The sequence below is a fragment of the Sturnira hondurensis genome, unplaced genomic scaffold, assembly GCF_014824575.4.
Source record: "Sturnira hondurensis isolate 20B ecotype Veracruz unplaced genomic scaffold, ASM1482457v3 Scaffold0017254, whole genome shotgun sequence".
In the NCBI taxonomy this organism is placed as follows: Eukaryota; Metazoa; Chordata; class Mammalia; order Chiroptera; family Phyllostomidae; genus Sturnira; species Sturnira hondurensis.
Window position 1 is genome coordinate 1,872,554 of NW_028089885.1, and position 27,933 is coordinate 1,900,486.

Here is a 27,933-nt window from a genome sequence, read left to right on the forward strand (position 1 = left end):
GGCCCCACTGCAGGGAGAGATGGGGTGGACTCACGGGAGTTGGCGGGTGCTGCTGTGGGGTTCTGTTCCTCTCGTTCTTACAAGTGTCTGTGTTGTATTTGTTAAACTGTACGCGTTCTTCTGGGTGTCGTAGTCCACACAAAAATGACTACATGCACACGCAGGACAAAGGGAAGACCACCACCAGCGTGCTGTACAGAGGTGCTGCCTGACTCCCCATCCCTCTAAGGAACCACCTCACTCCCCTCCAGCCCACACCCAGCCTCCCTGAGTTTCCGGCCACTGGTGCCCTGCAGGGGTTAGGGGGCCCTTTCCCCTTATCTTCTGTTTCCCCACGAGGTGCTTCCATCCCTGGAGGAGCCCTCACACCCCCCACCCCCACCCCGAGCTGCCCTGCCTTCCCCTTCCCCCTGCCAGGCCTGCTCTGCCACGTGCTCCTGCCTGCCCCTGACAGGTGCCATGACTTGTGCCAACTCTATGGCGGAGGCCCCGAGAATGGACCTGGAAAAAAGCTGTGTTCTGTTTAGGCCCCTTCAAACCCACGTCTTGCACACTGGCTTCAAGTGTGCGGTTTACACCCATAACTCCTGTGAAGGCTTTGGAGAGGCTGGTGTGCCCACAGGGACTTCCTGGGAACTTTGGGGGTGCCCCAAGAGGCTTTGGTGCTGTGAGCTGATGCATATGGTTGTGTGGTTGGCTTTTAACTAGTGGCCCTAGTGACAGGCTCCGTCCTGCTGCATGAAGCAGGGTCGATGTGGGGGTTTGACCTCAGCAGCTCGGCCAGTGCTTTGCGGGTGGTTACAAGCTCACCGCTGTGCTCTTGGTTGGGTGAGGCCTTCGGGCAAGGACTCAGCAAGGCCTGGCTGCTGGGTTTGGTGCGAAGTGAGAGGTCTGGTGTGAGCCTTGGCCTGTGACAGAGATGGTGTGGTGGATGCAGCTCCATTGCTGGAGTCTTCTGAAGGGGGCAGGGTCTCAGCCTGATCACTTGTAGGAACTTTCCACTGCAAAGGCAGGGAGGGGCTGGAGTGCACCTGGGTGGGAGTCTTGGGCCACCACCAGGAGGTAGTGACCTGTAAGTTGCTGCCTGCTGGAGTAGGGGCTATGAAGGGTCCCTCTTGACCCTGGAAGTACCTCCTAGGCTCTCCAGAGTTAGTCCCCCGAATTGGGAGACTGAAGCCTCTTCCATGAAAGACCGGTAGTTTGTTATGGGCAACATTCAAAGGAATCAGGGCCATTAAGACAATGTGCCATTTTCTTGGGATGAGTTAGAAAAACAACTTGATGAAATCACCGCACACCCCAAAGCTAGCAAGGCCGTGCGAAAGCTTGGGCTGGGAGCCATCTGCCCCAGGGAGCCGGGGGGCCTCCCGACTTGGGAGGTTCAGAAGGAACTGGAATGGTTTGAGGAACACACCACTGTCTCACTCTTAGGGCAGCAGCTGTGGAAAATGGGAGCAGCCGGCTGTGGAAGAGGAATGTCCTTAGGAGAATGTGAGGGGTGGGAGACAGAGATGGTGTTGACGAGGCTTGGAGGGTCCAGGCTGCACAGACCAACTCAGGGGACAGGCGAGCTCCTGCTGGGAAGAAAGGGCAAGCTTTGAGGAAGAGGCAGGGCCACCCCCCAGGGAGCCAGGTAACCCAGAACACTCTTGAGGGATTGGCCCTTCGACACTGCAGCCAGGGACTCAGAACCAGAAGCCATCCCATGAGCCTGGCAGCTCTCAGAGGCTCTAGGACGGAATTTAAGAATGAGGGTCAGTGTCAAATACGGAGACAGTTTGGGGTTAGACAGCATGGTTACTGTGGGTGGGGGGTCCAGGGACTGCCTGGGCCCTGAGGCTGTATGTTTTAAGACATATAAATTAGGTCTCAAGAAGGGTCAGCTGAGCCCAGGTGGAGGTGAGCCAGACCAGGCGCCACAGGGGAAGTGGCCAGAAGTACAGTGGCCCATGGCTGGTCTCTCTGGGGCGGAGCCATGTGACTGTTTCAATAGTGTATGTTTGTGAAGAGCCTGGAATTGACTGGTCATTCTCTCTCATGCCATGAGCGACCCCAAGAGGCAGAATCTAGAGGGATGAGTCCAAAAAAAAAAAAAAAGTAAATGTTTGGGCCAGGAAGCAAAGAGAAAATAAAAGGAGAAAAGGCACTGGAATCTAAGAAAAACAGCTAGCCCTCTATGTGGCGAAGTAAAGGGAATCAGGAAGGCGCAGCCCTCCCCACCAGGACCTGTGTTACAGGAATAAATGCCATTCCAGGCCGGGCACAAACCCAGCGGAGGACAGTCAGTGCCCTGAGGCCCAGCGGGACACAGCTGCTGCTCCCTGGCCCTCCTGTAGGGAGCGTGCCTCAGGCAGGACGTGCAGACGCGAGTGAGGAGCCTCGCAGGTCTGCGGTGCGGCTCCCCAGGAAGAGCCCAGGCTTGGTCTCTGTGTCATTGGGCAGAGCTCAGCACTGGACACATGGAAGGGAATGATGAGATTGCAAAGGTACTGGCAGACATCACCAATGACACCCAATGACTGAGCTGCCCCCAGGGCTGGCGATGCCCATCGGTGAGAAGGCAGGAGTGGCACTGGGGTGCTCCGAGAGAGAGGAGCAGGATTGCCAAAGTCGCCCCCTGCCCCACTGAACGTGATGGAACAGGGCTGAAGCGGACCCTGCCTTGGGTCAGCCTCCCAGGGTGTGTTTGGAGTCTGGGCTATCATTCTCTTCTCTGTCCATCCCCGCCTGAGGCAGGGTCAGCTTTGAGTAAAAGCCAGGGTGGTTTCCCCAAACAGGCCAGGCCAGGCCTGGGCCCAGGACCTCTGACTCTCCTTTTGCCCTTTGGCCAAAGGGATTACGAGGGGACCTTGGTGGGTGACGTTCCCCAGTCTCCCAGGCCATTTCCCTGGACATTACCTTGTGCTATCCTCACGACTACCCCATGAGGTAGGAATTAAAAGGACAAAAAGCCTCTTTCAGACCCTCTTTACCAGAGCTAGCCAGCCTTTTCTTGACCTTGTCAGCCATAATTAACTGCTGTTTTTCAGAGCCTCCATTAACTGCTGTTTTTCAGGCCTGGAAGTACCCCAAAGACACCGATGTCCTGGAAAATCGCTAAACAGAAGGTGCAAGGTCCCAGTGACTGGGCCCTGCACCCGAAGATAACACTGGGGCAAACTGAAGACCCCATAAAACTGACTGAGGCATCCTAGTTACAACCACCACCTGCAGCCCCTCACCCTTTATGGCTCAGTTCAAAGCTCTGGTCTTCATAACTAGCACCTTTCCTCTCCCGGAGCTCGAATACAAACTTGACTCTGCATTTTCCTCTCTTTGGGAATTCTTTCACAGCCCACGGCACTGGCCCCCCAGACGGACATCAGCAGCCCTACTTGAAAGGGGAAGCAGAGGCCCAGAGAGGTAAAGGAGGAAGCACCCCTCAAAGTCGAGCATCAGGTTAAACAGCAGTACCAGCCTCAGGTACAGAAGCAGGAAGACAGCCACCCTCGCCCCATGGCCTCTTTTCCCGATTGTGGCCCCCTTTCTTCCGGTTCTCCTGCACTCTCTCTCTCCCGTTTTCTCTCCCCTGATGACATCTCTCTTTGATGCTTGTGGACGAGTTTTCAACGGTCCTAGTACAGGGCAGGCAGGGAAAGGGGAGCTGGCATGGCGTTCCGAAAGACCTGTCTGGGACCTGAATCAGCATTTCTGGCTCCCACCCCTTGCCCTTTTAGGAAGTGTACCTGTGGTTCAAAGGTCAGTTTGACCAGAGAGGGCAGAGTAGGCTCAATAGGGAGAAATATGCTCAGGGCCAAAGACCCTCTTCTCGTCCAGAGCGGAGGTTTTTCGAGTGAGCACGAATCTCAGGGACTCCGGTGCTCTGAGGTCACCTGCTCTGCAGGTTTGAGGGGCAAAGGGAGGCAGGTGGGCTGGGGGAGGCAGTGAACCAGTCCCCATATTGTTCACAGGCTTAGCTATCTTCCCTTGAGTCTCAGGGGGCTGCCCCTGAGCCCTGTGCAGCTACAGTTATGTAGCAGTGTCTTTACAGACGAGGTCGGTGGAGCTTGAGCAGTGGGGCCTCTGTCTGTTCTGGGCGGGGCCCCGGGCCAAGCTTTCAGTTGTCAGGGGCTTTCGAAAAATGTGCAGAAGGAGTTTTCACAAGTTGGTTGAGGCCCACAGTCTCTTTCCATTGAAAGTTCCGTCTGCCACACGTCTCCTGTGGGAGTAGGCGTGGGCATTCTGGCTGTGGCTTAAGGGGGACCGCAAACCTGGGGGGTCGGGAATGTATGGGTCGAGAGGGACATGTTTGTGTGCTTTTAAGTCACTCCTGCGTCTAGTTAATTACAGCTGTCGTGGTGCGTAAGTGGCTTACGGACAGAGGAAAGCTGACAGAGTATTACCTCTGTGGGAAATGTTACAACACCATGGTCACGTAAAAAGTACTGATAGAAGAGTCTTCAGTCAAAAAGTATGGGGGGAGGCCATTTTGAAAGATGAAGTTATGTCTAGCAATTAAGTAAAACATGCTTTAAAAAGAGAAAGTCGAGATATTGTTCTTGAGTCTGTGATCGTTTTGTGTTTTTTTTTATCTTTTTTTTCCTCAAAATAATTGAGTTTTTAAAGAAAGGATTGCTCCTTTTGAGTGTGTTGGCAGTGGCCTGGTCTCCTGTTTGGCCCCTTTTTCCAACCGACTCTCCACTCGAGACTCAGCGCCCCGGTTCTTGTGTGTCAGTCTCTTATCGTGTATTGACGGGTCCCACATCCTCCACGGCTCTGCTCTCAGGCCGTGCTGTACACCGTGTTCTAAATTCGTCTGCTGCTCTCTAGACCTGAATGCCCCCTTCATGCATTTCAACCATAATCTAACCTAATAGCGTCCTTATCCCAAGCCTACTGATTCCTACGGGAACCATCATCCCCAGCGCACCCATGAGGAAACTGAGGCCAAGGTCAATCCTAAGGCTGGAAAGGGTGACAGTGTTGAGGGTGATAGCAAAACATAAGAGATGAAGTCAAGGCAATTGATGAGGTCAAGTGCCTTGTCCCAAGGCCAGTCCAGTTGAGGGCCAAATAACTGTATCAGATTCCCAGCCAGGGCTCCTTTCCCCACAGCAGCTGCTTCCCTCTGGAGCTAGAAATGCCTTGGTTTTTGTACAGTTCCATTCACAGACCATCTTCATTCTGCTTAAGCAGGAAAGCTGAAATGACTGGTCCAAGGTCACTCAGCTGGCAAGTGACAGATCCAGGTTTCAAATGAAGGTCTCTGGACTCAGAGCAGAGCCAAAGGGAACGAGGGCCAAGGTCCCACAGGAAGTCTCCCAACTGACAAGGATTACTGAGGGGGGGTCTTCTCCACACCCCCTACTCTCACACTTGGTCCTCCACACCCAGAGCCCTGAAACGGAAAGGGTGTGCCTATGACACACACTTCTCTTAAAAGCAGGGTCTAGTTCTCTGCCAGCTAGGCCCCCACCGTGGTTCTCTCCCTCGGCTCCCACTGACATTCCCTCCTTGCACTGCCACGTCCTTCTGACCCCCTTCCCCTCCTTCCCCTGAAGGTAAGTCTCAGAATGGTTAAGACAGGGCCTTAGGCACCAGAAGGAGCAGAACTCTGGGGGGACTTCCAAGTACAAGCAAAAGCAGCCTCTCAGGGCTCTTGATTCAGGTCAAAAGAGCTGTTCCCCTCAAAAGAGCTTTTATTCCTTTCCCTCTTTATGCCCCCTACCCTATCTTGTACATCAAACATATTGACTTCCCTAAAACGGGTCATGATTTGCTCAGCGATCTGGTTTGTAAGGCTGGGAAACGATGCCTTAGACTCAGCGCTGTGGGAGGCCTCCTGGCTCTCTCTTCCATCTCCCCTTCCTTCACTTTTTCTTTGAGTTCATCCCTCTTTTCTTCATCTTTTCCTGGCCTCCCTCCCCCTGCTCTCCCTCTGGGGCTCTGCACAGTTCCTTCCACTCGACAGAGACTCTGGACTCCGCCGAGGACTTGGAGGTGCTTCTTTCCCTGGCCGGGTGGGCACAGCCGGAGTCTCCGACCCTTGCCTTCTGCCCAGGATCCCAGTCAGAGACTTCCCCCCGCCACCACCGAGACCCTTCCCTTTCTGCCTCAGCGGCCCCAGCACTGTCTATGCTCCCCACTCCCGGGAGGTTTTTCCACCCCTTCCCTTCAGCTTCGGGGGCCGCCTGGCAATGGGACCCTCAGAGGTCCTGGGCACAGTGGCCGCTGTGGTCACCGGCGCGAGCCTAACGGACCAGCGCGTGCCCAGACGCCCGCTGCCTAATGTGTCCGTTGCCAAGACCGCCTGCCCACTAACTCCCACCTCCTTCCAGCCAGCTCCACACCCACAGCTCAGGCTGAGGACAGACCTGGCAAGCCAAGGCTGTCCAGCCCCAGCATGCTCCGCGCGGGGTGGGGCTAGGGGGCGGGGCGGTCCGGGGACAGGAGTCCTGGCGGTGCCTGATCCGAGGGCGAACTGAGGGCTCATCAAACGCTGTGCCTGGGGTCTGGCATGAGGGATGCATCCAAGAGTACAGTATCTGGCTTGGTTTTTATTTGAGCAGTGGCCTTTTTGTTAGCAGAGTGTTTTTCACTTGGCACTATAAAGAATAATGTATTAATACAAATCCTGGCGAATTACCACTTGGGCAGGCTGAAATGAAGCCTCCGGAGGGAACTGCCCTCCGGGATCTGGTGTTGACATCACCCACATGTTTATAACCGAAGGAATTTAGAACACGCCACCCCAAAATAAGCCACTTTGCCATATTGATTTGGGTTAGATACTGGAAAACAGCGAATGCAAGAAAAACGCTCTGTTCTTTTTTCTCAAAAGCAAGAGATGAAATTGCTGTGTCATTTTAAGTCTTTTATTCTTTGCTCATGATTTAAACTCCATATTTTATTTTGTCAAATATGTCCACATAGTCATCATGTATTCCAATACGTGTTATAATTCTAACATCTGAAGTCACTGGAGGAATTTCTTGCCTTACCGTTGACTCTCAGTCATGCTGGCCAGCTTCTCATGGGGTCCGTGACTTGGTAATGAAGTCTGTAAGCATCTGGATTTGAGGGGGGAGACCCCTGTGAAGCCTGGTTGGAAGGGGGAGTTCCCCCTCAAAAGGACGTCTGTGGGCCTCTGAAAATGCTTTGGAAGTGAGCTCAGCTTGAGACCGCAGAAGGAAGCTTGGAGTTTTCTGAATTGCTCAGTAGTTATAAATAAGCCCAAAGCTGTATCCCTGGCTTCATTACAAGTTCTCAGGAGTTGTCTGTTCCCACAAAAGGTCTTGGCCAGGACACATCACTTCCTGGTCACCTGCTATGCCATCTAGCAGGTTCCTGGGGCCAGGGCTCTGCGTGGGGTCTCATTCTCACTTCCCCACAAGTACAGCCCCTAAAGTACCAGAAGGACAGGTACCCCCAGGGCAGCTGCAGCCTCAGCCTCCCCAACTCCCTTCAAACCACACTGATTTTTCCACTCCCTCTTAATTTTCACCCCAGAGGGTTTGCTTACTTTTTATGAGCTCAGCTATGCCTTCAAAGGGCTGGGTGTAGTATTGTAACAGCATTTCAAAGTGATTCTTAGCAGCAGGATACTTCAGGCTCCTCGCATTCCTCAGTACGGCTGCAGGTTTTTAAGGACCGTGCTGCGGGACTGTGCATGCCAGGTTCTCTCTGACCTTCTGGACCGGCTCTGAGATTCTAAGATTCTTGGTCCAAATAAACTTCCAAAGCCCCTGCCCCCGAGGGCTCTTGCTCCTGTCAGCGCTCCGGGCTTCTTCTGACAGATCTCCTCAGACTGGTGGGGGACAAAGAGAGCCTCCGCTGCCTCTTGGGCAAAGATGAGAATTTTCTCAGAGGACTCGGAGAAGGGAAGTGTGTAAATTGCCAACCAGGCTCAGTGAGCAGGTACATCCTTCTTCACGGAAATTGCCCCCCAGCTCAGAGGGCTGCGGAGCATCCAGGGGAGTGTCAGGAAATATTTGGGGAATTTGGCCCCGCCCTGAAGAAACACCCTCTCTTGCCTACATATATGCAATGGAGCATAACTTGGCCATAAAAAAGGTGAAACCTTGCTACCTCTGACAACAGGGCTGGAAGGAGGAGCAATTACGCTAAGTGAACTAAGTCAGGCTGAGAAAGACAAATGCCGTATGGTTTCACTTACGAGTGGAATTGAAAAACACACAATAAATGAACAAACAAAACAGAAACAAACTTATAACTACAGAGAACAAACTGGCAGTTGCCAGAAGGGAGGGAGGGGAGGGGGGTGTGAAAAAGGGGAAGGGATGAAGAAGTGCACACTGCTAGTTACGAACACAGTCACAGGTGTGCCTGAGATTGTGAGAGAAAAAGTCAGAGAGAGGCCCTGGCTGGCATAGCTCAGTGGATTGAGCGCGGGCCTGCGAACCAGAGGATCGCGGTTCGATTCCGTCAGGGCACATGCCTGGGTTGCGGGCCGGTTCCCTGCAGGCCAACTCCCAGCAGGGGACGCATGAAAGGCAACCATACATTGATGTTTCTCTCCCTCTCCTTCCCCTCTAAAGATAAATAAATAAATAAATAAAATCTTAAAAAACAAAAGTCAGAGAGAAAAATAAAAAGGGAATCATAGGGCTGGTGCAAAATTTTAGAAAAGTCAGGGGGGCAAAAGGGAGAAAAACACTCCCACCTTCTGCAGCCAAGCTCCAGTCCCCTGGCCCCCCAAATTCCAGCCTGGTGTTTCCCTAGAGCCCATGATGTTAGCTCCGCCAGTGCTGGATTTACTGCTCAGGGTTTGAGCAATCAGCAATGAGAACAAAAGGGTAGTTTTGTGTTGTTTTTTTTTTACAATGGCTTTGTACTTTTTGGCTATTACATGTAAATCTCTGGCAAAATTGATATAAAATGTTCTATACTTTAATCTCACAAATGCTACAAGGGAAGGCTGCAAAGAGAAAGTACTAATGGTGCACAACGGCCTTGCTTTTGGATTAATTACAGTTAAATTATTTGAGCATTGAAAACAGAACAAGTCTCCCGAGCTGATGATTTTTGCCCGTCAGAGCCACCGGGAAAAGGAAGATGACCTGGAAAAGAGAGGCGAAAATGGAGACACACATTTGGGTGCTGGTTTGCCCAGGAGCCCTTGTGATTTGGAAGTCTTATCTTTTGAGGTCAGTAATTTGGGGACCTAGTGGGCCTGTTTTTGACAGGGTCAGTTTGGACTCTACCTTGGACAAAGTGAAAGGACTCAAGAAAACTTTGCTGGCCACTTGGACTTGGAACTCACCTGTCTGGCGCTGTAGTCTCCTAAAGAAAACTGCTGGCTTTTTTTGAATCCTTATTTTACAGATCCGATCTTAGCGGGCCAACTTGCCTGAGATCTGACAGTGTGGGCCATGGGCAGATTGAGCCTCAGTACAAGGGACGCCCCACTGACAGTGGGCAGGCGGGATGACTGCGAGCAAGAACAGATCACAGACTCCGGGATGTTGCAGGTGCAGGACCCCTCTGTGGGGCCCTAAACTGTGAAGACCTCACGACTAATGAATAGACTGACTGGATCGCATGCAAGTGCCCACACCGAAGAGCTTATTCTCTGCCGGGACCACTTTCTGACAGGCTGTGTTTTTCAGATACAGAGACTGACCGCGTTCCTAGCACGGAAACCCCAAAAAGCTGGGCGTGGGGTGAGGACATGTTGTAGGGGCTGTGACCCTTCTGCCCAGGTGGGACTCTGGACTCCACCAGAGGGATGCCTCGCTGCTGTTGCCTTGTAGCTTTCAGATGAGTTGCACTTTGCGACAGTGGACAGACACGTAGTCTGGCTCTGGGCCCTTCACCACCCCTTGGTGTGCACGCCTCAGGAAGGCAGTTTGATTGTGAAATGCAGCTGTTCTCAGAGAAAGATCGAGGTGTTCCAGGCTCTTGACTGATTGAATAAACAGGACAAAGGGGATGGGAAGTTAGGCAAACCCATTTGAAAATTGGTGAAAATTCAGGATTTCATCTGGATTATTTCTTGAATGTGATATGTCTCTCTGATTAACTGGTACAAAAATGTTTCTCCGTGAAAATGCTTTTGTCTCTCTTGCACACAGCCCTCCCGGACAAAGGTCTGGATGAGCCAATGATGTGAAGTTTTAATTACTAAAGGGGCCCAAAACCTCTTTTTCTAATGAGGGGAAAAAACCCCAGGCACCTGAGGAAGTGAGGGTGGGGAGTGTGGAGTTGGGGGGAGGGGGAGGGACGGCATTCATGAGCTTTGTTCCCCGAAAGGTTCTGCCTCTTCCTTAAGGAAAAGGGCCCAAGACTGAGCTTAGGGTCACACCTGATGAGCAATGATATGATGAGCAATGATCCGAGGGACCAGCGGGGTCCCAGCTCCTGCACTTTCCACATGGAGCACCTCCAGATGTCACCCACACCCCTGAGTGGATGAACTGGGATCACAGACAAGCAGGTCAGGAGCTGACTGCGGAACTGAGCACTGAACTGTGAGGACAGGACTGTGAGCCCCGTGGGGGGAGGTCCTGTGGGGAGCCCGCCCACCATACTGCCTTGAGGCAGGCCCCCTTTGTGGTTCCCCATGGGACCACCTGTGCTCTATGGGATCCTACTTCTGTGCGGTGCCCTGGAGTCAGGTTACTAAACTAGGAAAATTCCTTACAATTGAATGAGAGAAACAGAGACAAAACAGTTAAACAAATGGCAGAGTAATTAGCAACCAACTAACAAATCACAAGACCCTACTGTCCCTAACCAAAGACATTTAGGAGCAGATGGTTGACATCTCTCCTCCCCAACCAGAGAGCAGGTAGCTTAATCACTCTAGTCAGGGCGATAGATAACAGAGATCCAATTAATACCAGCCAAACCCAAGAACAGATGACGCCAGTAGAATAAAGGAGCTAGCTGACCAGAGAATGACCCCAGACCTCACTATACACTCACTTCCAGGCATCAGCGTTTTGAAGGACACGCCTAGAAAGCCGGTGAATATTCTGATTGAGTCATCCCCTAAAATTGCCACCTGCAGAAAACAGATAAAAACTCTCAAGACAAAGGACCCGCGTGCGCTGTTTATGGAGCACATCCTCGTCCTTCCACTCCGCCCTTCCTCAGGTGTGTCCTTTTGATTGGAGACTCAAGAGTTGGAAATTTTTAGTTTAAGGTAAAAGGCTATAAGCCTAGTAAGTAATGCATCTGTTAAAGCTTTCATTTCAAAAACTACAGATAAGGCCCGTCCTAGCTCCTGGAAAACAGCCGACCTCCTGGGGCACTGCTGAAGATTACCACCTGGAGCCCTGGCTGGTGTGGCTCAGTGGGTTGAGCACGGGCCTGCGAACCAAAAGTTGCGGGTTTGATTCCCAGTCAGGGCACATGCCTGGGTTGCGGGCCAGGTCTGCAGTAGGGGGCACATGAGAGGCAACCACATACTGATGTTTCTCTCCCACTCTTTCTCCCTCCCTTCCCCTCTGTAAAAATAAATAAAATATTTTTTAAAAAAGATTGCTACCTGGGGATAAGTGGAGGCATCTGGGCCTTTGTGTTCCAGGGAGAGACAGAGGACCACCTGCCCCTGGGGACAGCTAACTGCCCAGGACAGGAAGGTTGCAGCTTCTATCACCTAATCCTCCCTGAATCTCAAAGCCTTCAAATCTCACCTTGTTTATTCCCTGTTACAAAAAGTCTGGCCTGGAAAGAGAAGGCAAGATGGTCTGTCAGGGTATGAACCCCCCACCTTCTCAGACCGCTGGCCACCTGAATAAAGCTCCCACCTGAATAAAGATTCAATTGCTGTCATTGCTTATTGGGTTTGGAGTGACAGGCAGCCCGAACACTAGTGTCTTTTCCAGTTCCATCTTTACTTTCCTGTAAGGTCAGAAGGCCCTCCTCTTGCCTAACTTCTCAGCGAGCCAAAGCAGCCTCACCTTGCCTCATGCCCCAGCTGCTGTGATCTTGCTTCTTCTGTCCTAAGTCCTTCCTTTGTCTTGGTGTCCCAAGCTTTACTAAAGGTACCCTCAAATTCACCTGGACTCGTATCTTGAAATCTGTCCTTCGTGAAGTCAAGAATCCACACTTTCCAAAACGTGTTGGGGCAGACCTGCCTGTGTCCACCCAGCCCCTTCCCAGTAACACCCCACTTTAATGACATCCCTGGAAAGTGTGCAGATTAGCTTCAATTTGCTGGCCAGAGCTGTGCTTTGGGCCAGTTGAAAAGGCTCATAGAGAAACCGAAGGGAGAAAGCACCTGGCTTTCTAAGATGGGCTTTGTTTTGACGGGCCAAGTCCAGGGCGGGTGGAGGATTTCCCGAGTCATCCATTCCTACCTCATCTTTGCTGGACAGGTCTTCCCTCATATTCTCTCTGTCCTCAGGCACTTTACAATAAGCCGGAAGAAGGAACCAAGTCACACCTTCAACACTTTGCTTGGAAAGCTCCACTAAATATCCACCTTCAAGGTTTATAAGCTCTGCCTTCCACACATCTGTAAGGATGAAATTCAGTTAAGTTTCTACCACTGCGGAACTGGATCTTCTGGCACTTTGCTATAGGTCAGACACTCAAGGCTAAGTGGTTTAGGCCAAAAGAGGGATTTCCCAGAAAACTCTTCCACTTGTCCCTGGAGGATGTGTAGCTGCCCCGCCCCCTCCTCCCCCAACCCCCGGACCCAAGTGGGATCAGAACCTGCTTCTCTCCCCAGTTCCCCTTTCTCCTTTTTCTTAGGACAGCCTGCTTAGTGAACTCCGAAATGTGACCAGCGGTGGTCCCAGTTCACGGAGCCCACCTTTACCTTCCCAAAGGCCCCCCTCTTTCTTAGGTTCCAATTTCAGAAATCCCAGAAAAGCCTTCTGATTTGCCCACTGAGTCACCGGCCAGAAGGACGGACTACTGGTGTCGCCAGATGCCCAGCCCCCACGCTGTGGTCCTGGGAAGATGAGGGAGGGAGAGAGTGGGGTGGGGTGGGGGTGGGGGTGGGGAGCGGAGAGTGAGAAGATACGAAAAAGAAAGGAGGTTCCTGCTCGGACATCTCGCGATTCCGAGAAGGAATCGTGCCTTGGCTGAGGATCCCGGGCATCTGGTCCCCGCCGTGCGCCTCCCTCACCCCGACTCGCGCGCCCCCCTAGGCAGTGCAAGTGGACCTGGTGAGAGGCACTGGCAGGCCAGCAGCCACCTAATCCACAGCAATCGCACGGGGAAGTACTCGCTTCTCCCGCTCGTGACCTGGGGCCCGGAGCCAGGTCGAATTACAGAAAAAAAAAAAAATTTTTTTATAATTTAACCAGACGGGGCAGAGAGGGGCGGGGCCGGGAGCGGAATCAAAAGAGGTGAGCCGGCCTCTCACTGGCATTTTGGGGGCAGAGCTTACGAACTCATTTCCTGGAGATATCCGGCTTCGGCCACCACTGCTGTCCCTGCTGCCTTCGTCCTCTGCCACCCCGGCGACCATGGGTCTGGAGCTCTACCTGGATCTGCTGTCCCAGCCCTGCCGCGCCGTCTACATCTTCGCCAAGAAGAACGGCATCCCCTTCGAGCTGCGCACGGTGGACCTGCTCAAAGGTGGGTCCAGGCATGCTCCCCAGGTGCCCACGGGCCCTGCACCCACAGGCTCCTCTCCTGGCAGCTCTCTGAGCGTCCTCACTGGAGGATGTCCTGGGCCGTGTGGCCTTGGACGGGCCTTCTCTGAACCTTAGCTTTCCCCTCTGAAAGGGGGGTTAATGTTACCTTCTACTCTGTGGGATGGGTAGAAAACTGGGATTTTCAGAGTTGCATGCATTTAAATTCATAAAGCCCTAAAGACTTTGGGGAGACCACCATGTGGTGGTGAGAATTAAGGGATGGGAAGAGCTGAGCCAACCCTCCCCTTGCCCACCCCAGTTCTGTCTAAATACGTCATCCACCCAAAGCACCTGGCTGCACCCACAAGCCCCTCTGCTGGTCTGGGAGGCAGCGGGGCAGGAGGCCAACGCCTCCCCAGTCAGGAGGCTACAGCCTGGAGGGAGTGGAGCAGACCTGGTGCTCCCTGACCCCTGCTGTTTCTCAGACCAGCCCACCAGGGGGCTGTGGTCTGGAGAGGGAGAGGGAGGAGAGGGAGAGGGAGGAGAGGGAGAGGGAGGGGAGGGAGAGGGAGGGAAGGGAGAGGGAGGGAAGGGAAAGGGAGGAGAGGGAGGGAGGGGGAGGAGGGAGCTGGTGTGCCTCTTGTCCTGCGTGCCTTTTCTGATCTCTTTCTCCTCAGGTCAGCACCTGAACAAGGAGTTCCTCCCAGCTAACAGCCTGCAGAGGTTGCCTGTTCTCAAGGACGGTGACTTCGTCTTGAGCGAAAGGTACTCTCCTTCCCACCCACCTCCCAAGTCCCCTGCCCACTGGCCCCTGGCTCTCCTACTGTGGGCCCTCCCAGACCCCACGAGCACTGAGGGCCAAAGTTCAGAAGGGCACGTACGAAAGGAGCAGCTGGCCTGGAGTGAGCCTAGGGTGACCAGGGCTGAGGTAGCACAGCCCTGCCCCTCTCTTGTCCTCAGTCTCTGCTTCTCCCCAGGGCCACTCTACCCCGACACGCAGGGGCACTAGAAGACAGGATATGGGACCTTTATCCAGCACTGGACAGAGATGAGGCTAAACAATTACAGCTCGAAAGGGCCTCCCCTGACACCCCTGAGAGTCTGCCTGGGCCTGAGCACCCAGTTCGTGGTAAGGGCCAGCACCAGACAGGAAGAGGACACAAGATCAGGCCTGACAGTGGTGGTGGCCGGGGGGACCTGTCAGAGGGGACCTGCAGCAGGTCTGAGGACATGCTTCCCCTCTCGGTACCGACCCATATGCCCAAGCATGCCAGGTGTACCCACAGTGTGCCAGCCCCATGCAGGTGTCCAGAGTTCCAGGGAGCCTTTCCTGAGTTGCGCAGCCTCGGAGAAGTCACTTAACAACTCCGAGGCTTAGTTCCCTCATGTGCGAAGGAGGTAACGGGAGTCTCTACCTCGTAAGGCAGCTGCTAGGATATCACAGAGACGAGGTTCTGCAAGTACAAAGTGGAAGGTCAGGTCGAGAGTCCGTGCCCAGGACAGAGAAGAGAGGAGACTCAGGAGGAACAGTCCGGGGGAGAGAGAGGAGGGGGTGCCCAGGGAGCCGGGGAGGGGAGGCCATCAGATGCAGAGAAGCTCAGGGCCCCAGTGGGGGATAAAGGTCAGGAACCAGGGTCTTCACAGCCATCGCTCCTACCTCTGTGCCCAGCGTGGCTATCCTGATTTACCTGAGCGTTAAGTATCGGACGGCGGATCACTGGTACCCATCGGACCTGCAGGCCCGCATGCGCATCCATGAGTACCTCGGCTGGCATGGCGACCGCATCCGTGGCACCTTTGGTGTGTCCCTGTGGGCCCAGGTGAGGAGAGCCATCTGGGGAGTGGTTGACTGTCAGGGGTCTGGGAGGAGGCAGGGGCCACAGACTGAGCCTGTCCTTTGTCAGGTGCTGGCACCGCTCATTAGGGTTCTGTTGCCTGAGGAGAAGCTGAAGTACAATAGAGCTGCCATGGACAGGGCCCTGCAGAGCCTGGAGGACAAGTTCCTGGGGGACAAGGCTTTCCTTACAAGCCAGCAGGTGACTCTGGCAGACATCATGGCTCTGGAGGAGCTGATGCAGGTGTGAGCCTGGCTGAGGGAGCAGCATTTGGGGACAGCATCCCTCTTATCGCCACCCCTCAGGCAGCCATGCTGAGGGCCAGGGAAAGTTAGGGTTTGCCCAGCATCCAGAGAAAGTTCCTGGCTGAACTGATGGTGGAGCCAGGACCTGCTGCTTCTGTTCTGGGTTGGGTTTCATCTTGGCTGGCACTCTTGGGCCCTGAGGTTGTCCACATTGCCCTGGGCTGTGCATGGCAGTTGGGAAATGGACGTGACGCCTGTACCAGTGCTGCTGGCATCCAACCAACTTTCCCGTCCTTGTTCTTGCAGGTTGTGGCTCTTGGCTGTGACCTGTTTGAGGGACGGCCACGACTGGCGGCCTGGCGCCAGCGGGTGGAGGCTTTCCTGGGTGCTGATCTGTGCCAGGAGGCACACACCATCATCCTGAGCATCCAGGAGCTGGCAGCCAACAAAAAACTCCCAGATCCTCCCCCAGAAATGAAGTCAAGTATGTTGCTTCGAATATCCAGGATCCCCTGAAGGGGATGGGATAAGGTCGATTGGGGTCAGAAGATTCGTAGTATTCATTCTGTTTCTTACTTTTCATCTTTTGTCCCTTTTCTTTTAAGACTCTTTTAAGATTTACTGTTATTGATCTTTAGAGGGGAAGGGAAGGAGAGAAGGAGAGAAATATTAATGTATGGTTGTCTCTCGTGCGTTCACCACTGGGAACTGGCCTGCAACCCAGGCATGTGTCCTGACAGGAAACTGAACCGCGATTCTCTGGTTTGCAGGCCCGCGCTCAGTCCACTGAGCTACACCAGCCAAGGTCTTTTGTCTCTTTTCATCTACTTGTCCCTTTTCATCTTTTCCATGTTGTCGCAGTCTCTTGTCTCCGACTCCTGGAGGAACTCTTCGCAGGTGGGACATTGAATGTCCTTGGCAGTGCTTCTCCTCAGGTGCACCAGATGTAATCAATAGAAAATTGAAAGTTGCCATATGTATATAAAGAGCTCCTAAAATTCAATTAACATGAAGAAAAAGAAAGCAACTAAAAATCAGCAAATGCCATTATTGATCTTTTAAATATATCGAAGATTCTGATACTTTGATATAGAACCAAGAATTCTTGGTTTGCCCCGGCTGGTGTGGCTCATTTGGTTGAGTGCCATCCTGTAGACTAAAAGGTCACCAGTTCGATTCCTGGTCAGGGCACATGCCTGGATTGCAGATTTGGACCCCAGTTGGAGCATCTACAGAAGGCAGCCAATCGCTGTTTCTCTCTTACATCGACATTTCTCTCCCTCCTTTCCTTTCTCTCTAAAATCAAAAATGAAAAAAATGGAGCCCTGGCTGGTGTGGCTCAATGGACTGAGAGCTGGACAGTGAACCGAAGAGTCACCAGTTCGATTCCTCATCAGGGCATATGCTTGGGTTGAGGGCCAGGTCCCCTGTGGAGGGCGCTTGAGAGGCAACCACACATTGATGTTTCTCCCTCCCTTCCCCTCTCTCTAAAAAACTAAATAAAATCTTTAAAAAAAAGAATTCAGTTTTTGTATTGTGGCCATTCAAGGCCAGGCAGGTGCATGGTATTCGCACAGATGGAATAATATTCACAGAGCCGTCCGGATGCCTGCCATGCCTCTATTCACAAGTGGGCAAGCCATGCACGCCGTAAGCTGCCTATCCCCCTGCGTGGCACACGTCGTGGCCCTTGCTCCCCAGTGTGGCACCCATCATGACACCTATCCCTTGCGTGTCTATCTGCATGTCTCTAGTGAGAAGACACTGCATGTTTAAGTACTAAAGGTGAACAAAGCCAGAAAAATGCCAGAACGTTACATATAATTTTGTGCATGTCAGCCCACTTCATGTTGTGGGAACAGTTTATTGGACCCAGGCTCAAGGCTATGAGAACACTGGCTATCAGACCCTCCAAGGCCATGGGAACACTGCTTCCCTTAGCTACCCAGACACCTGGGTGAGGAAGCCGGGCTGCCTCAACTTACCCCACAGTTTTATTACACCATATGATATGCGTGGAGTGAAATATGTCCCAGGAAACTTCAGTGTAGTTAACCCAAGTAACTTACTGTGCTGGCTGGTTCTATGGTACCTGTGGTTCTGCCTGCTCTCCCGACCCCTCAGGAACATCACTGGCCAGGCTGGGTTCTGTGCTGTCCCTGGAACGGAGGGTGAAGTCTGTCCTGCCCAAGCCACAGGGCCTGCAAGTATGTGCGTGTGTGTGTCAGATGGTGTCCCCCAAAGTCCTGTCCACTGGTGGATGTCAGTTCCTGTGGAAAGCGCAGGAAGGCATGATGGCCCCCCAGCAGAGGTCAGGAAGGCCAGAGATTGGCTCCAATCTTCCTGGGCCCCAGGACGGGGCCAGGACAGTTTCCTGGGAGGCCTTGGCTGGGTGCCTAGGAACGCCAGGGCCACTTTGGCTGCTACCTACTCCATGGCCCACCCAACCCACCCGGGCCCCTGTCCTCTGGATCTATGGAGGCCCTGCCTACAGCCCAGCCCTCAGCAGCCCAGACCTGGGTCCTGACAGAAGAGAAGCCCACGGGGCAGTCCAAGAAGAAGGCCTGTGTAGGCTGAGAGGCAAATGGATGGAGCTGGGGCGTGTGGCCACGCTGGGTGAGGGGGCACTCCCGCCACGGGAGGCCGCTGCACAGGGAACATAGCATCAGACTTGGACTTGAGAAACCCCCTCTGTTGCTGTGTGGACCAGGACCAAGGGCCCTGGGTAGAGGCAGGGCAGCTGCTTTGGAAGCTGGTGAGGTTGGCCAGGCCATCCAGAGGCTTGGGGGTGATAAGAAACGCAGAGCATAGAGTGACAGACAGCATGACAGCAGCGCCTGGCGATACAGGGGTGAGGTTGGGATAAGGAAGAGGAAAGACTCCTAGGGGTCTGGCCTGATCCCCAGAGGGTGGGGGGACACACTTGAGGTGGGGAGCTCTAGAGGAGTGTGGTCAAGAGGGAGGTGCCTTTCAGATGTCAGGATAGTTACTTGGTGTGGAGAGAGGAGAGGCCTGGGCTGGGGGTGGGTGGGGCATGTGTGTGTGTCAATGTGTGATTTGTGTGTGTGTCACAAGCATAGTGGAAGGGAAGACACAGAAGACTTTGAGGACCTGAACTCTGCGCCTGCCAACTTCTCCCAGCTTGCCTTGTCCCTCCTTAAAGGCTGGTGGAGGCTGCCCCAGCGCAGCCCAGAGGGGTAGGTGTTTGGCCCCATCCAGTGGGAGGAGCAGGAGGTGGGAGGGTCTGAGGGCTCCAACGCCCTGAGAGAGAGGAGAAGGGCCAGGCTGGGGACCTTGATTTTGGAAAATCCATGACTAAGCCCCAACAGGGCCACAGTCCAACTTGCTGCCACTCCTGAGAGGCCAGGAGGGGTGGCGGCTTGACAGGGCACCCAGCCAGTCACGGAGGGACTAGGCTTTAGGGAAGGGCACAGTCCACAGGCTTCATTTTACGTAAAACGAGGCTTCTCTGAGGGTGGAAACTGGGCTCTGAGAGCAAGCAGCCCAAGAGGGATCGAAACAACTGGACCCTCCAAGCCCCGGCCCAGACCCTGGGCCCGAGGGAGAACTGGCGTGGGAAAAGAACATGGAGACCCCTTGGGGCGGGTGTTCTTGGCAGGTTTGCCTTTCTCCCTCTGAGAGGGGAGCCTGACACCAGAGAGCTGGGCCTGGAGGCAGGTTGAGGTAGTAGCCAGGAGGAGAGGTTGAAACGGGACCCAGGGAGGAGGAATAGAGCAGTGTGGCTGAGGGGGAGGGGGAAAGATGCCACCTGGAGGAGGGCGTGGGAAGGAGGAGGTCCTCCCCTAGAGGTGAAGTTGGAGAGAAACCCCATCAAATCACCCTGCTTGTAAGAGGTAGAGCTGCCCCGTCCTGGCAGGGTGGGGAGGTCTCTGACACCCTGTCTTCAGCAGGGCTCGCTTTTACACCTGAGCCGAAAGTACCAGATGGAGGCGCACTGGTACCCACTGGAGCTGCAGGCCCATGCCACGTCGACGAGTGCTTGGCGGGCCAGCATACTCCCAGCCATCTGCCTGTGCAGATGCCTGCCACCGATGTCTGCCTGTGCAAGGTGAGCCTACCTGCCCTACTGTGCAGGATTGGGCAGGTGCCGGGATGCCCAGAGCTGGAAAAGACCAGTTGGCCCATATATTGCTGCCCCTCCACTGCCCTGGGCAGACATTGCTAGTCCATCACAGCACTCATTTCCCTGAGCCTGAGGGAAACCTCAGAATCCTTCTGCACATGGAGCCCCAGAGGGCTTCAGTGATGGTTAGTGGCTGGGGAGGAGAGAAGAGGAGGCCGAGGAGCTTGGAGGAGCACAAGATAAGCTGTGCCCTCTCTTCCCAGCCCAGCCTCTCCTGCCCCACTATCCCAGGCAGCCTGTGGACACTGCACACCTGGAGCAGCTGTTGGGGAGGCTGATGCCTGCTCTTCAACACCTGGAAGGGATAGGCACTTCCTAGCAACTGCGCAGGTCTCTCGGGCAGAACTGATGGCTGTTAGGAAGCTGATGCAGCTGAGTGTCTCCTGTCTGCTCACATGCTGGGGGCCTCAGTGAACTGGGCTGAGGCTTCAGTGCCAGCTGCCATGTCTTCCCAACCCACTGCTGTCCATTGTGACCTCTTCCGAGACTGGCCCCGGCTGACAGCATGGTAGCCCTTGTGGAGGCTGCCCTGGGCCTGAGCTTGTTCAGGAGGCCCTTAGGCTTGTGCTCCAGCCTCGGGAACCCCCTCCCGCATTCAAGAGGCCTGGCTGACCCAGCTGGCGCAGGTGCTGCCCACTCTCCTGCACCCTGTACCTGTAGTAAACACTTGGTGCACCCTCTACTTGTCTTTAGCCTCACACCTGCCCCAGGAAGTGGGGTTTCTCCATATCTGAACACACAGGGAATCTCCCAAGATCGCACAGCAGAGTGAGCAGCATGCAGTCTTCCCACAGTGTCTATATTTTTTTAGCCGGCAGGTGCAAAGTTCCAGGTGCAAAGTTCCAGGTGCATGGCCTGGCCACTGCCAGACCCAACCCAGGCAAGACGTTCCTGGGCTCCTCTGCATGGCATAGCCTAAATGGCTGGCCCTTGACTCCCCTGCGGCATGGCCCCCAGTGTTCTGACAGCTCCTGTTTCCCTCTCTTCCATTCTCTACTTCTGGACCCTTCCAGGGTTAAATCTCATTACCCATGCCCCTTCTGGATCCTGCAAAGCCCTCCTGGTCACGTTCCACAATGAAGGCCTGGCCCTGAGAACCCCCTTTAGTGAGCCCTTTTCTGACACCAGCTGTGGGCACACACAGACCCCCGAGGGAGGGGAAGGGCAGAGTGACAGCTGCCCCCAGTCCTCTACCCTCCCCCTCCCATTCCCGTGCCAGGGCCTCTCCCCAGACTACTTCCGGGCCTCCTCAGAACCTTGCTGCTGTGAGAATTCCAGGCTTCGTGGCCTCATGACAACCCAAGTGAAAGAAGAAGTTCCAGAATGCAGGGTCCTGGGCCTCAGTCGGAGAGGCCTGTGGGGCCCAGGACCAGGGGCTCAGGCTGCATATAGGCTCAGGGCCTGCCTCCTGGGGGCTGGAGCAGGCCCACTGCGCATCTCAGCATGGGGCTGGAGCTCTACCTGGACCTGCTGTCGGCGTCCTGCCGTGCCGTCTACATCTTCGCCAAGAAGAACAGCATCCCCTTCGAATTCCAGTTTGTGGACCTGCTGAAAGGTTGGCACCCACTGCTCCCCCAGGGGCAGCCTGGTGCCGGGAGCAGGCAGGACTCGAGGCTGGGGTGTTTCTCAAAAGTGGAGACAGAGGTCAGGAAGATGGCCTCGTGTCAAACTCCACAGGGGAAGAACAGGTTCCAGAGGGGATGGCAGGCGGAGCGCCCGCCTAGCCTGCCTTCGAGGGTCCCCATGGGTTCTGCCCCACTCTGATGAACAGGCTCTTAGAGGATGGAGTGGGAGAAAGGGCTGTGGAGGGGCACCGGGGCGCCGGGGCTGTGTGGGAGTCCAGGATCATGGCTTCAGCACCGGCTGTTGAGGTTGGCAAAGGTCACAGAGGTGTCTCATTGTTCCGCACCTAAGAGCCCAGGTGCTGCTTTGGTCCACATCCACCCTCCACCAGCATTCAGACCTGCTCAGGGTGGCACAGGCCCTGATGAGGCTCAGGGCACGTGTCTGCAGCAGCTCCGCCCCCGGCACAGAGCGGGCTCCAGCAGCTCAGCGGGCAGGAGCCTCTAGAATAGCGATTTTCAACTGGTGTGCCACAGAATTTTTAAAAATGCACTACCTGACTATCTAATCGGGGCACTGGCCTCTTTTTTTCCCCTAAAATTGTCAAAAGAAAAAACTATAACAGCCCACACAACGATAGCCATCTGATGTGAATAAATCAAAATTATACCTATTTTTTGTCAGACTTGCAAAAATATATATTTTTTGTTGTGCTGCAGAATTTTAGTAATTAGTTGATGTGAGCCGTGAGGTTAAAAAGGTTGGAAGTCGCTGCTCTAGGACACAGAGGAGGGTATACGGGAGCTCCAGAAATGAACTAGGGGTGTGCAGAGCCCCGGAAAGGCCTCCAACCAGAGACGTCTGGTCGGGGGGAGTTAGAACTTCTGCCCATCCTGGGCTGGCTGCCTGTGAAAGACTCTTCTCTGGACTCCAGCTGCGCTGGGGCTGGGGCCCCCAGGCTGTGGCTTCAGGCCTGGAGTTGGGGGTGGGGCAGGAGTCACGGTCCCGTGCCTTTTCTACCACGGCACTGACTTGCCCTGACCTGGAGGGAGGAATGATGTCCTCTGGGCCTCAGTTTCCCCTTTTGAGCAAAAGGAGAGGGAGGCATCTCTGCCTCTGGGATGCCTGGCTCTCTCTTCCCTGGGGTGCCAGCGGCCTCAGCCCTTCCCTGCCCCTCTCAGGTCACCACCACAGCAAGGAGTATGTGGAGATAAACCCCCTGAGGAAGCTGCCCAGCCTCAAAGATGGAAAGTTTGTATTATCTGAAAGGTAAAAACTGGAAAAGTGGGCGTTTGTGCTGCCTGCCACTACCAGAGCCAGTGAGCAGGGACAGGGATTGACTCTTTACGGGGGCGTTGTTCAGAGGGCCGGCGAGCTGAGGAGACGGCTAGTCATTTGCCCTCACAGACCGTCTCAAGTGTCATCTCAAGCCGACATGTTTTATAAGGAGAAGGAGAGGGTCGGTAAGGGGTTTGGAATTCAGGAAAAAGTTGATCAGACAAAAGCGGCAGTCTTGCAATTTCTCTAGCATCCTTTCATCCGCTGACCAGTGACTTTTTATCTGCGTCCTGGTCGGCTGACGTTCCCTCCCTAGGGTGCTGTGGCTCAGACACCACCCTGGGGCCGAGATAGCTCTCCTGGGGCGCAGAGGTCGAACTGCAGAGGGTCTCCTGGAGTCAGGGTAGGTCAGGTGTGCACTTCAGTTTTGGGAACAATAGCTTTCTGCACACATCAATCCCCAAGCTATTAACTATATAACTAAAGCTAAAAAATGTTTAGCCCTGGAGTTCCCCATCAGTAACCGGCTTCCAGGGGCCCTTCCACCGTCTGTCTCTTCTTCCTGGGGGATTAACCCAGAGCTGACCTGCTAGGGTTGACTTACTTCTTTTGCTTCTTTAGTGTGAAAATTTCACACTAAAGCGGACAGAATACTAACTCACGAGGAGTTCAATGACCCCAGGTACCCATCACCCAGCTCCAGCAGGTGTCCACTCAGGGGCCCGCTTCGCATCATTGTACCCCACGTTATTTCCCTGACTCCTGGCTGCCCCATTATTTGATCCATAACGTTAGGAATGTACTTCTAGTAGATAGGGCCCTCTCAAAGGAAAACGAAAAACAAGAACCCCAAACCACTCCACCACCACAGTACCATGATGGCATCTAATAAAATGAACCACGCTCCCTGGATTTCACCCCGTATCCAGTTCCCATTCCAGAGTCTCTGATTATCTCGTAACTCCCTTCGCAGTTTGTGTGTTTGAATCGGGGTCCAGACAACCGGCGAGCACCGCAGCCGGTCAATCTGTGTCTTAAACCTCTTTCAACCGAGGGCCCCGCCACGTGCTGCCTTTTCCTTTGCATTTTTGTTGTGGTTGAAGAAACCAGGCCCTTTGCTCAGTGGTGTTTCCGAAGTCTGAGTTTTGCAGATTGCGTTCTCCTGGCATCGTGGAGCATAGATAGGTATTTTTGTCTCTCCATTTCCTGTGAATAGGTAGTTGGATCTAGAGTTTTGGTGAGATTTAGGGTTGATTGATTTTGAGACTGCTTCACAGGCGGTCTCATAGTTTTCAAGTGTCTCTCCCAAGCTGACCAGGGACCTTGCACTTTCTTAAGGTCACTATAGCAAAGTACCACCAGCTGGCTGGCTTAGAACAGCAGAAATGTATTGTCTCACAGTCTGGGGGGCCATGAATCTGAAAGCAAGGTGTTGGTAGGGGCGTGTGCCCCTGCAAGGGCTGGCAAGGACCTGTGCCAGCCTCTCCCCGAGATTCTGGCAGCCTCAGGAGTTCCTGGGCTGGGAAGATAGCCACGGTCTCCCTGTGTCTCTTCACATTGCCTTCCCTCTGTGTGTGTCTTTGTGTCCAAAAGTCTTCTTTCTGTAAGGACACCAGTCATATTCAGTTAGAGTCCACACTAAAGACCTCATTTCAGCTTGATTACCTCTATGAAGACCCTGTTTCCAAACACAGCCGTGTTCTGAGCCACTGTTCATTAGGACTTGAATGTATCTTTTTGGAGGGACACAGTGGAACCCATGAGAATCCGCCCTCTGGCCCACCCAAATTCACGTCCGCCCGCCCTTCTTCCAGTCATGCTTTCTGACTCCCTTCTCCAAATTTACCACACCCCCTTTTACCCCTGTGTTTCCGCACCTGTTCCCTGTCTAGACCGCCCTTCCCAATGCCATCCGCCAACCCCCACTCACCCTGCAGGTCCGCCTTCCTTCCCTTGCTGACCAGTGGACTGATGGCCTTTCCTGGGGCCTTTGGGCTCATCCTTCCCCTGGAAGAATGGCAGCACCTGTGGCTGGAAGCCCTACAGTGGGTCCAGGCCACGCTGGGGTGGCAGTCAGTGCGGCAGAGCTGGGGAAGGCAAGAGCTGTGCCCTGCCCTGCCCTTTCTGCAGCGTGGCCATCCTCCTCTACCTGTGCCGCAAGTACAGTGCTCCCTCGCACTGGTACCCCCCAGACCTGCACACTCGCGCCCGCGTGGACGAGTTCATGGCCTGGCAGCACACAGCCCTTCAGGTGCCCATGAGCAAGATCCTCTGGATCAAGGTGAGCGGGTTACTGCTGGGGCTCTTGGCTGTGAGCTTGGGCAAGGATTCCTTCATCCCTGAGCCTCATTCCCCCAGCTCCCATCCCTCCCGCCTTCCAGAGCTCTTAGGAGGGTGGGGTGAACCTCGGGGGCAAAGGGAAGTGCAGCTGGGAGGGGGATCTCGCTCACACCAGGAGAGGGCTCAAGAAATTTCATTCTGAACTAGAATACATCAGAGTCGAAGGGTCCATAGAGACTGCCGACTTGAAGATGACAAACACAGGTGTGTGCCACTTAACGACAGGGATGTGTTCTGAGAAATTCGTCATTGGGCAACGTTGTTGTTGTGCGACCGCCACACAGGACACCTAAACAAACCTAGATGGTCTGGCCAACTACTTGCTCAGGTGACACGGTGCAGCCCACCGCTCCAAAGCACGGCACTGCACGAACGACACAACATTAGATGAAGCACAAGAAAAAACGATGCAGTCGGAGATGTGATAAATGCAAGATCCGTGAGGCTACAGCTGGCGTAACATAGCACACTTCCACAGCAAACTGTTTTAATAAAAGGTTTTAGAGCGTATAGAAAGAATACGTTCTAAAATACGATAAGAGTATAGCATAGTAAATGCATAAACCAGAGTTATTTATTGTAATTTTCAAGTATTATATTCTGTACACAATTGCATGTTCTATATTTTCATACACCTGGCAGTGCAGTAGGTTCATTTACACCAGCATTGGCACAGCCAGGTGAGTCACGCAGTGCACCACGTTATGACAGCTGTGAGGCCACTAGGCGACTGGGATTTTCAACTCCATGATAATCTCACGGGATCACCGTCATGTGTGCTCCATCCTGGTGCATGACAGTAACGAGTACACGTCCCAGTGTTTTCTTACCCTACACCTGTAACAGACCTGCCTAATCAATCACAGAATTCTTTCCTACTGGGATCTCATCATTCTTCTGCACAATGGCCCCAGGTAACTTATACCAACCAGAACTCCTGAAAGAGGTGAAACCACTTTCATTCTTGGTTCTGTCCAACATCTCTCTAGCAGGCAAGGGTACTGAGGCCTGGAGGGTCAGGCCTGAGGCGCTGGGTGCAGCCTCCTCTTCCCCCCTCTCCCCAACCCTGGCCAGCTGCTGATCCCGAAGATCACAGGGGAGGAGGTTCCAGCTGAGAAGACGCAGGAGATGCTGGCGGAGGTGAAGAAAAACCTGCAGCTCTTCGAGGAGAAGTTTCTGCAGGACCAGTTGTTCATCACTGGGAACACCATCTCACTGGCAGACCTGGTGGCCCTGGTGGAGATGATGCAGGTGTGGGGTTTGGAGGTGGGGAGACAGAGTCCAGGGCAGAGGGGGGACACCCCCTGTGACCAGTGGGGCCGTAACTTAAAAATAGGCTGGTGAAGAGAGAGACATGGAACTGTGGCAGCCAAGCCTGGGTGGCGGGACTTGATCTGGGGACCACAGGAAACACTAAGTTTTGAACCAGGAAGGGTCACTATCATCCATGCTTCACAACAATCCCTTTGTGCGGAGGGGCCACCGGAGGAGGGCCAGCCTGGACCAGGGAGAAGAAGACCATGGACCAGCCAGGATCCCGGAGGCCTCAGCCTTCTGGTGGACTCTCCACACAGTGTCCAGAAGCTTCCAGAGTGACCTTCTGCTGAAGCACCTCTTTTCTAGAGCTCTGGATAGCTGCACAGAGCAGCTCCTTTGGCTCTGAGTCTGACAGGCACCCATTGTGCATTTGGGGGCCTACCTGGGTGGGGGTCATTTATGTAGCTTCTTCATGCAGGGGAGCATGGCTGGTTCTAACCTAGACCCTGGCTGGTGTCTGGCAAGGCCAGCATAACCTCTGGACAGTTGCAAAGTGGCCACCCGGTCTTTGGTGAATGTGCATTGCAGATTAACACCAGGAAAAACCATTCCAGATTTTCTGTCCCAAGTGGTATAGCCCCTGTGTTCGCATGTAGCCCCTTACATTTCTCCCACCCCACCCTCTCATGGGTCTTGGATGCACGGTCTTAGGCTTCCTAGGCTTAGGCTTCTTAGGCTTCTTAGGCTTCCTGCTGGGTCTCCCATTCCAGCACATTTGCTTGACCCCAGAGGGAGGGTCAACAGAGGGGAGAAGTGATTCCTTCTACCCTTATCTGGGGACAAGGGGTTTCTCTGAAAGAAGGCAGGACCCATGAGGGGGCTTCACACTGGAAAAGCAGGAGCCAATTGGGCCAGGGTTCAACTCAGAGAGGGATTCAGGGGACTTAGAGCAAGACCAGTGACCAAGAACCCTGGGGGTTTCTGGGTCTTCCCTCCCCATCCCACATCTATTACCCAGCCTGTGACCGCTTGTCCAGGCCTCGGGATCAGCAGACTCACTGAGGCTGTAGGAGGAGAGCGGGGGTGGGGGGAGGCTGGTCTCCAGGCTGACCATGCCTTCCACTTTGTCTATCCACAGCCCATGGGGGGTGACCACAACGTCTTCCTTAACAGCTCCAAGCTGGCCGAATGGCGCATGAGGGTGGAGCTCACCATTGGCTCCGACCTCTTCTGGGAGGCTCATAACCGGCTGGTGAAGCTGGGCCAGTGGGACTGTTCAACGTTGGATCCGACAGTCAAGGAGAGGATCTGCGAGTTGCTGCAGAGGTTCAAGTAGAGCAGCTCATGCTGCAGGGCCTGGATGGCTCAGCCCTCTGGTGCTCTTTCCTTGGGAGAGATGCTGAACACGACTCCATGTCTCTGCCTAATAAAGAACTGGACAACCACCATGGCTGGTGAGCCTGCAACAGTTGGTGTGAGTGTAGGGTCTGACATGGGAGTGGGCAGCAGTGGGTTCTCCCAGCCCCCAAAAGAACTAAAAAATTAAGGGTTAAATATGACTAAACTGTCAGTAGTAATAATTAATGATTTCAATACCCCACTATCAGTAATATATAGAATGACAAGAGAGAAGATCATCAGGAAAATGGAAGACTTGAGCACTGTAAACCATTTGGATCTACTACATGTGTACACAGAACACTCCACTCAAGAACACCAGAACAGCCCTGGCTAGT

General features: G+C 53.9%; 2 protein-coding genes across 2 annotated transcripts; both read left to right on the forward strand.

Annotated features, from left to right (window-relative positions):
* Positions 1–13,033: 13,033 nt before the first annotated feature.
* Positions 13,034–16,315, forward strand: LOC119001783 (glutathione S-transferase theta-2B-like). Its single transcript, XM_037067294.1, has 5 exons — positions 13,034–13,536; positions 14,213–14,300; positions 15,205–15,355; positions 15,440–15,613; positions 15,922–16,315. Exons 1-5 carry the CDS (start codon positions 13,425–13,427, stop codon positions 16,129–16,131), a joined length of 735 nt encoding a protein of 244 aa, XP_036923189.1. The 5' UTR covers positions 13,034–13,424; the 3' UTR covers positions 16,132–16,315.
* A 3,361-nt stretch (positions 16,316–19,676) lies between these two features.
* LOC119001785 (glutathione S-transferase theta-4) lies at positions 19,677–27,656 on the forward strand. The gene is made up of 5 exons (XM_037067297.1): positions 19,677–21,314; positions 22,504–22,591; positions 24,731–24,881; positions 26,015–26,191; positions 27,336–27,656. Exons 1-5 carry the CDS (start codon positions 21,203–21,205, stop codon positions 27,531–27,533), a joined length of 726 nt encoding a protein of 241 aa, XP_036923192.1. The 5' UTR covers positions 19,677–21,202; the 3' UTR covers positions 27,534–27,656.
* Positions 27,657–27,933: the final 277 nt, after the last annotated feature.

Coding starts and splice junctions, on each gene's coding strand:
- LOC119001783 (XM_037067294.1), top strand. CDS start 13,425: ATGGGTCTGGAGCTCTACCTGGATCTGCTGTCCCAGCCCTGCCGCGCC. Junction 13,537..14,212: donor CACGGTGGACCTGCTCAAAG/GTGGGTCCAGGC, acceptor CTTTCTCCTCAG/GTCAGCACCTGAACAAGGAG. Junction 15,356..15,439: donor GTGTGTCCCTGTGGGCCCAG/GTGAGGAGAGCC, acceptor GTCCTTTGTCAG/GTGCTGGCACCGCTCATTAG.
- LOC119001785 (XM_037067297.1), top strand. CDS start 21,203: ATGGGGCTGGAGCTCTACCTGGACCTGCTGTCGGCGTCCTGCCGTGCC. Junction 21,315..22,503: donor GTTTGTGGACCTGCTGAAAG/GTTGGCACCCAC, acceptor TGCCCCTCTCAG/GTCACCACCACAGCAAGGAG. Junction 22,592..24,730: donor AAGTTTGTATTATCTGAAAG/GTAAAAACTGGA, acceptor CCCTTTCTGCAG/CGTGGCCATCCTCCTCTACC.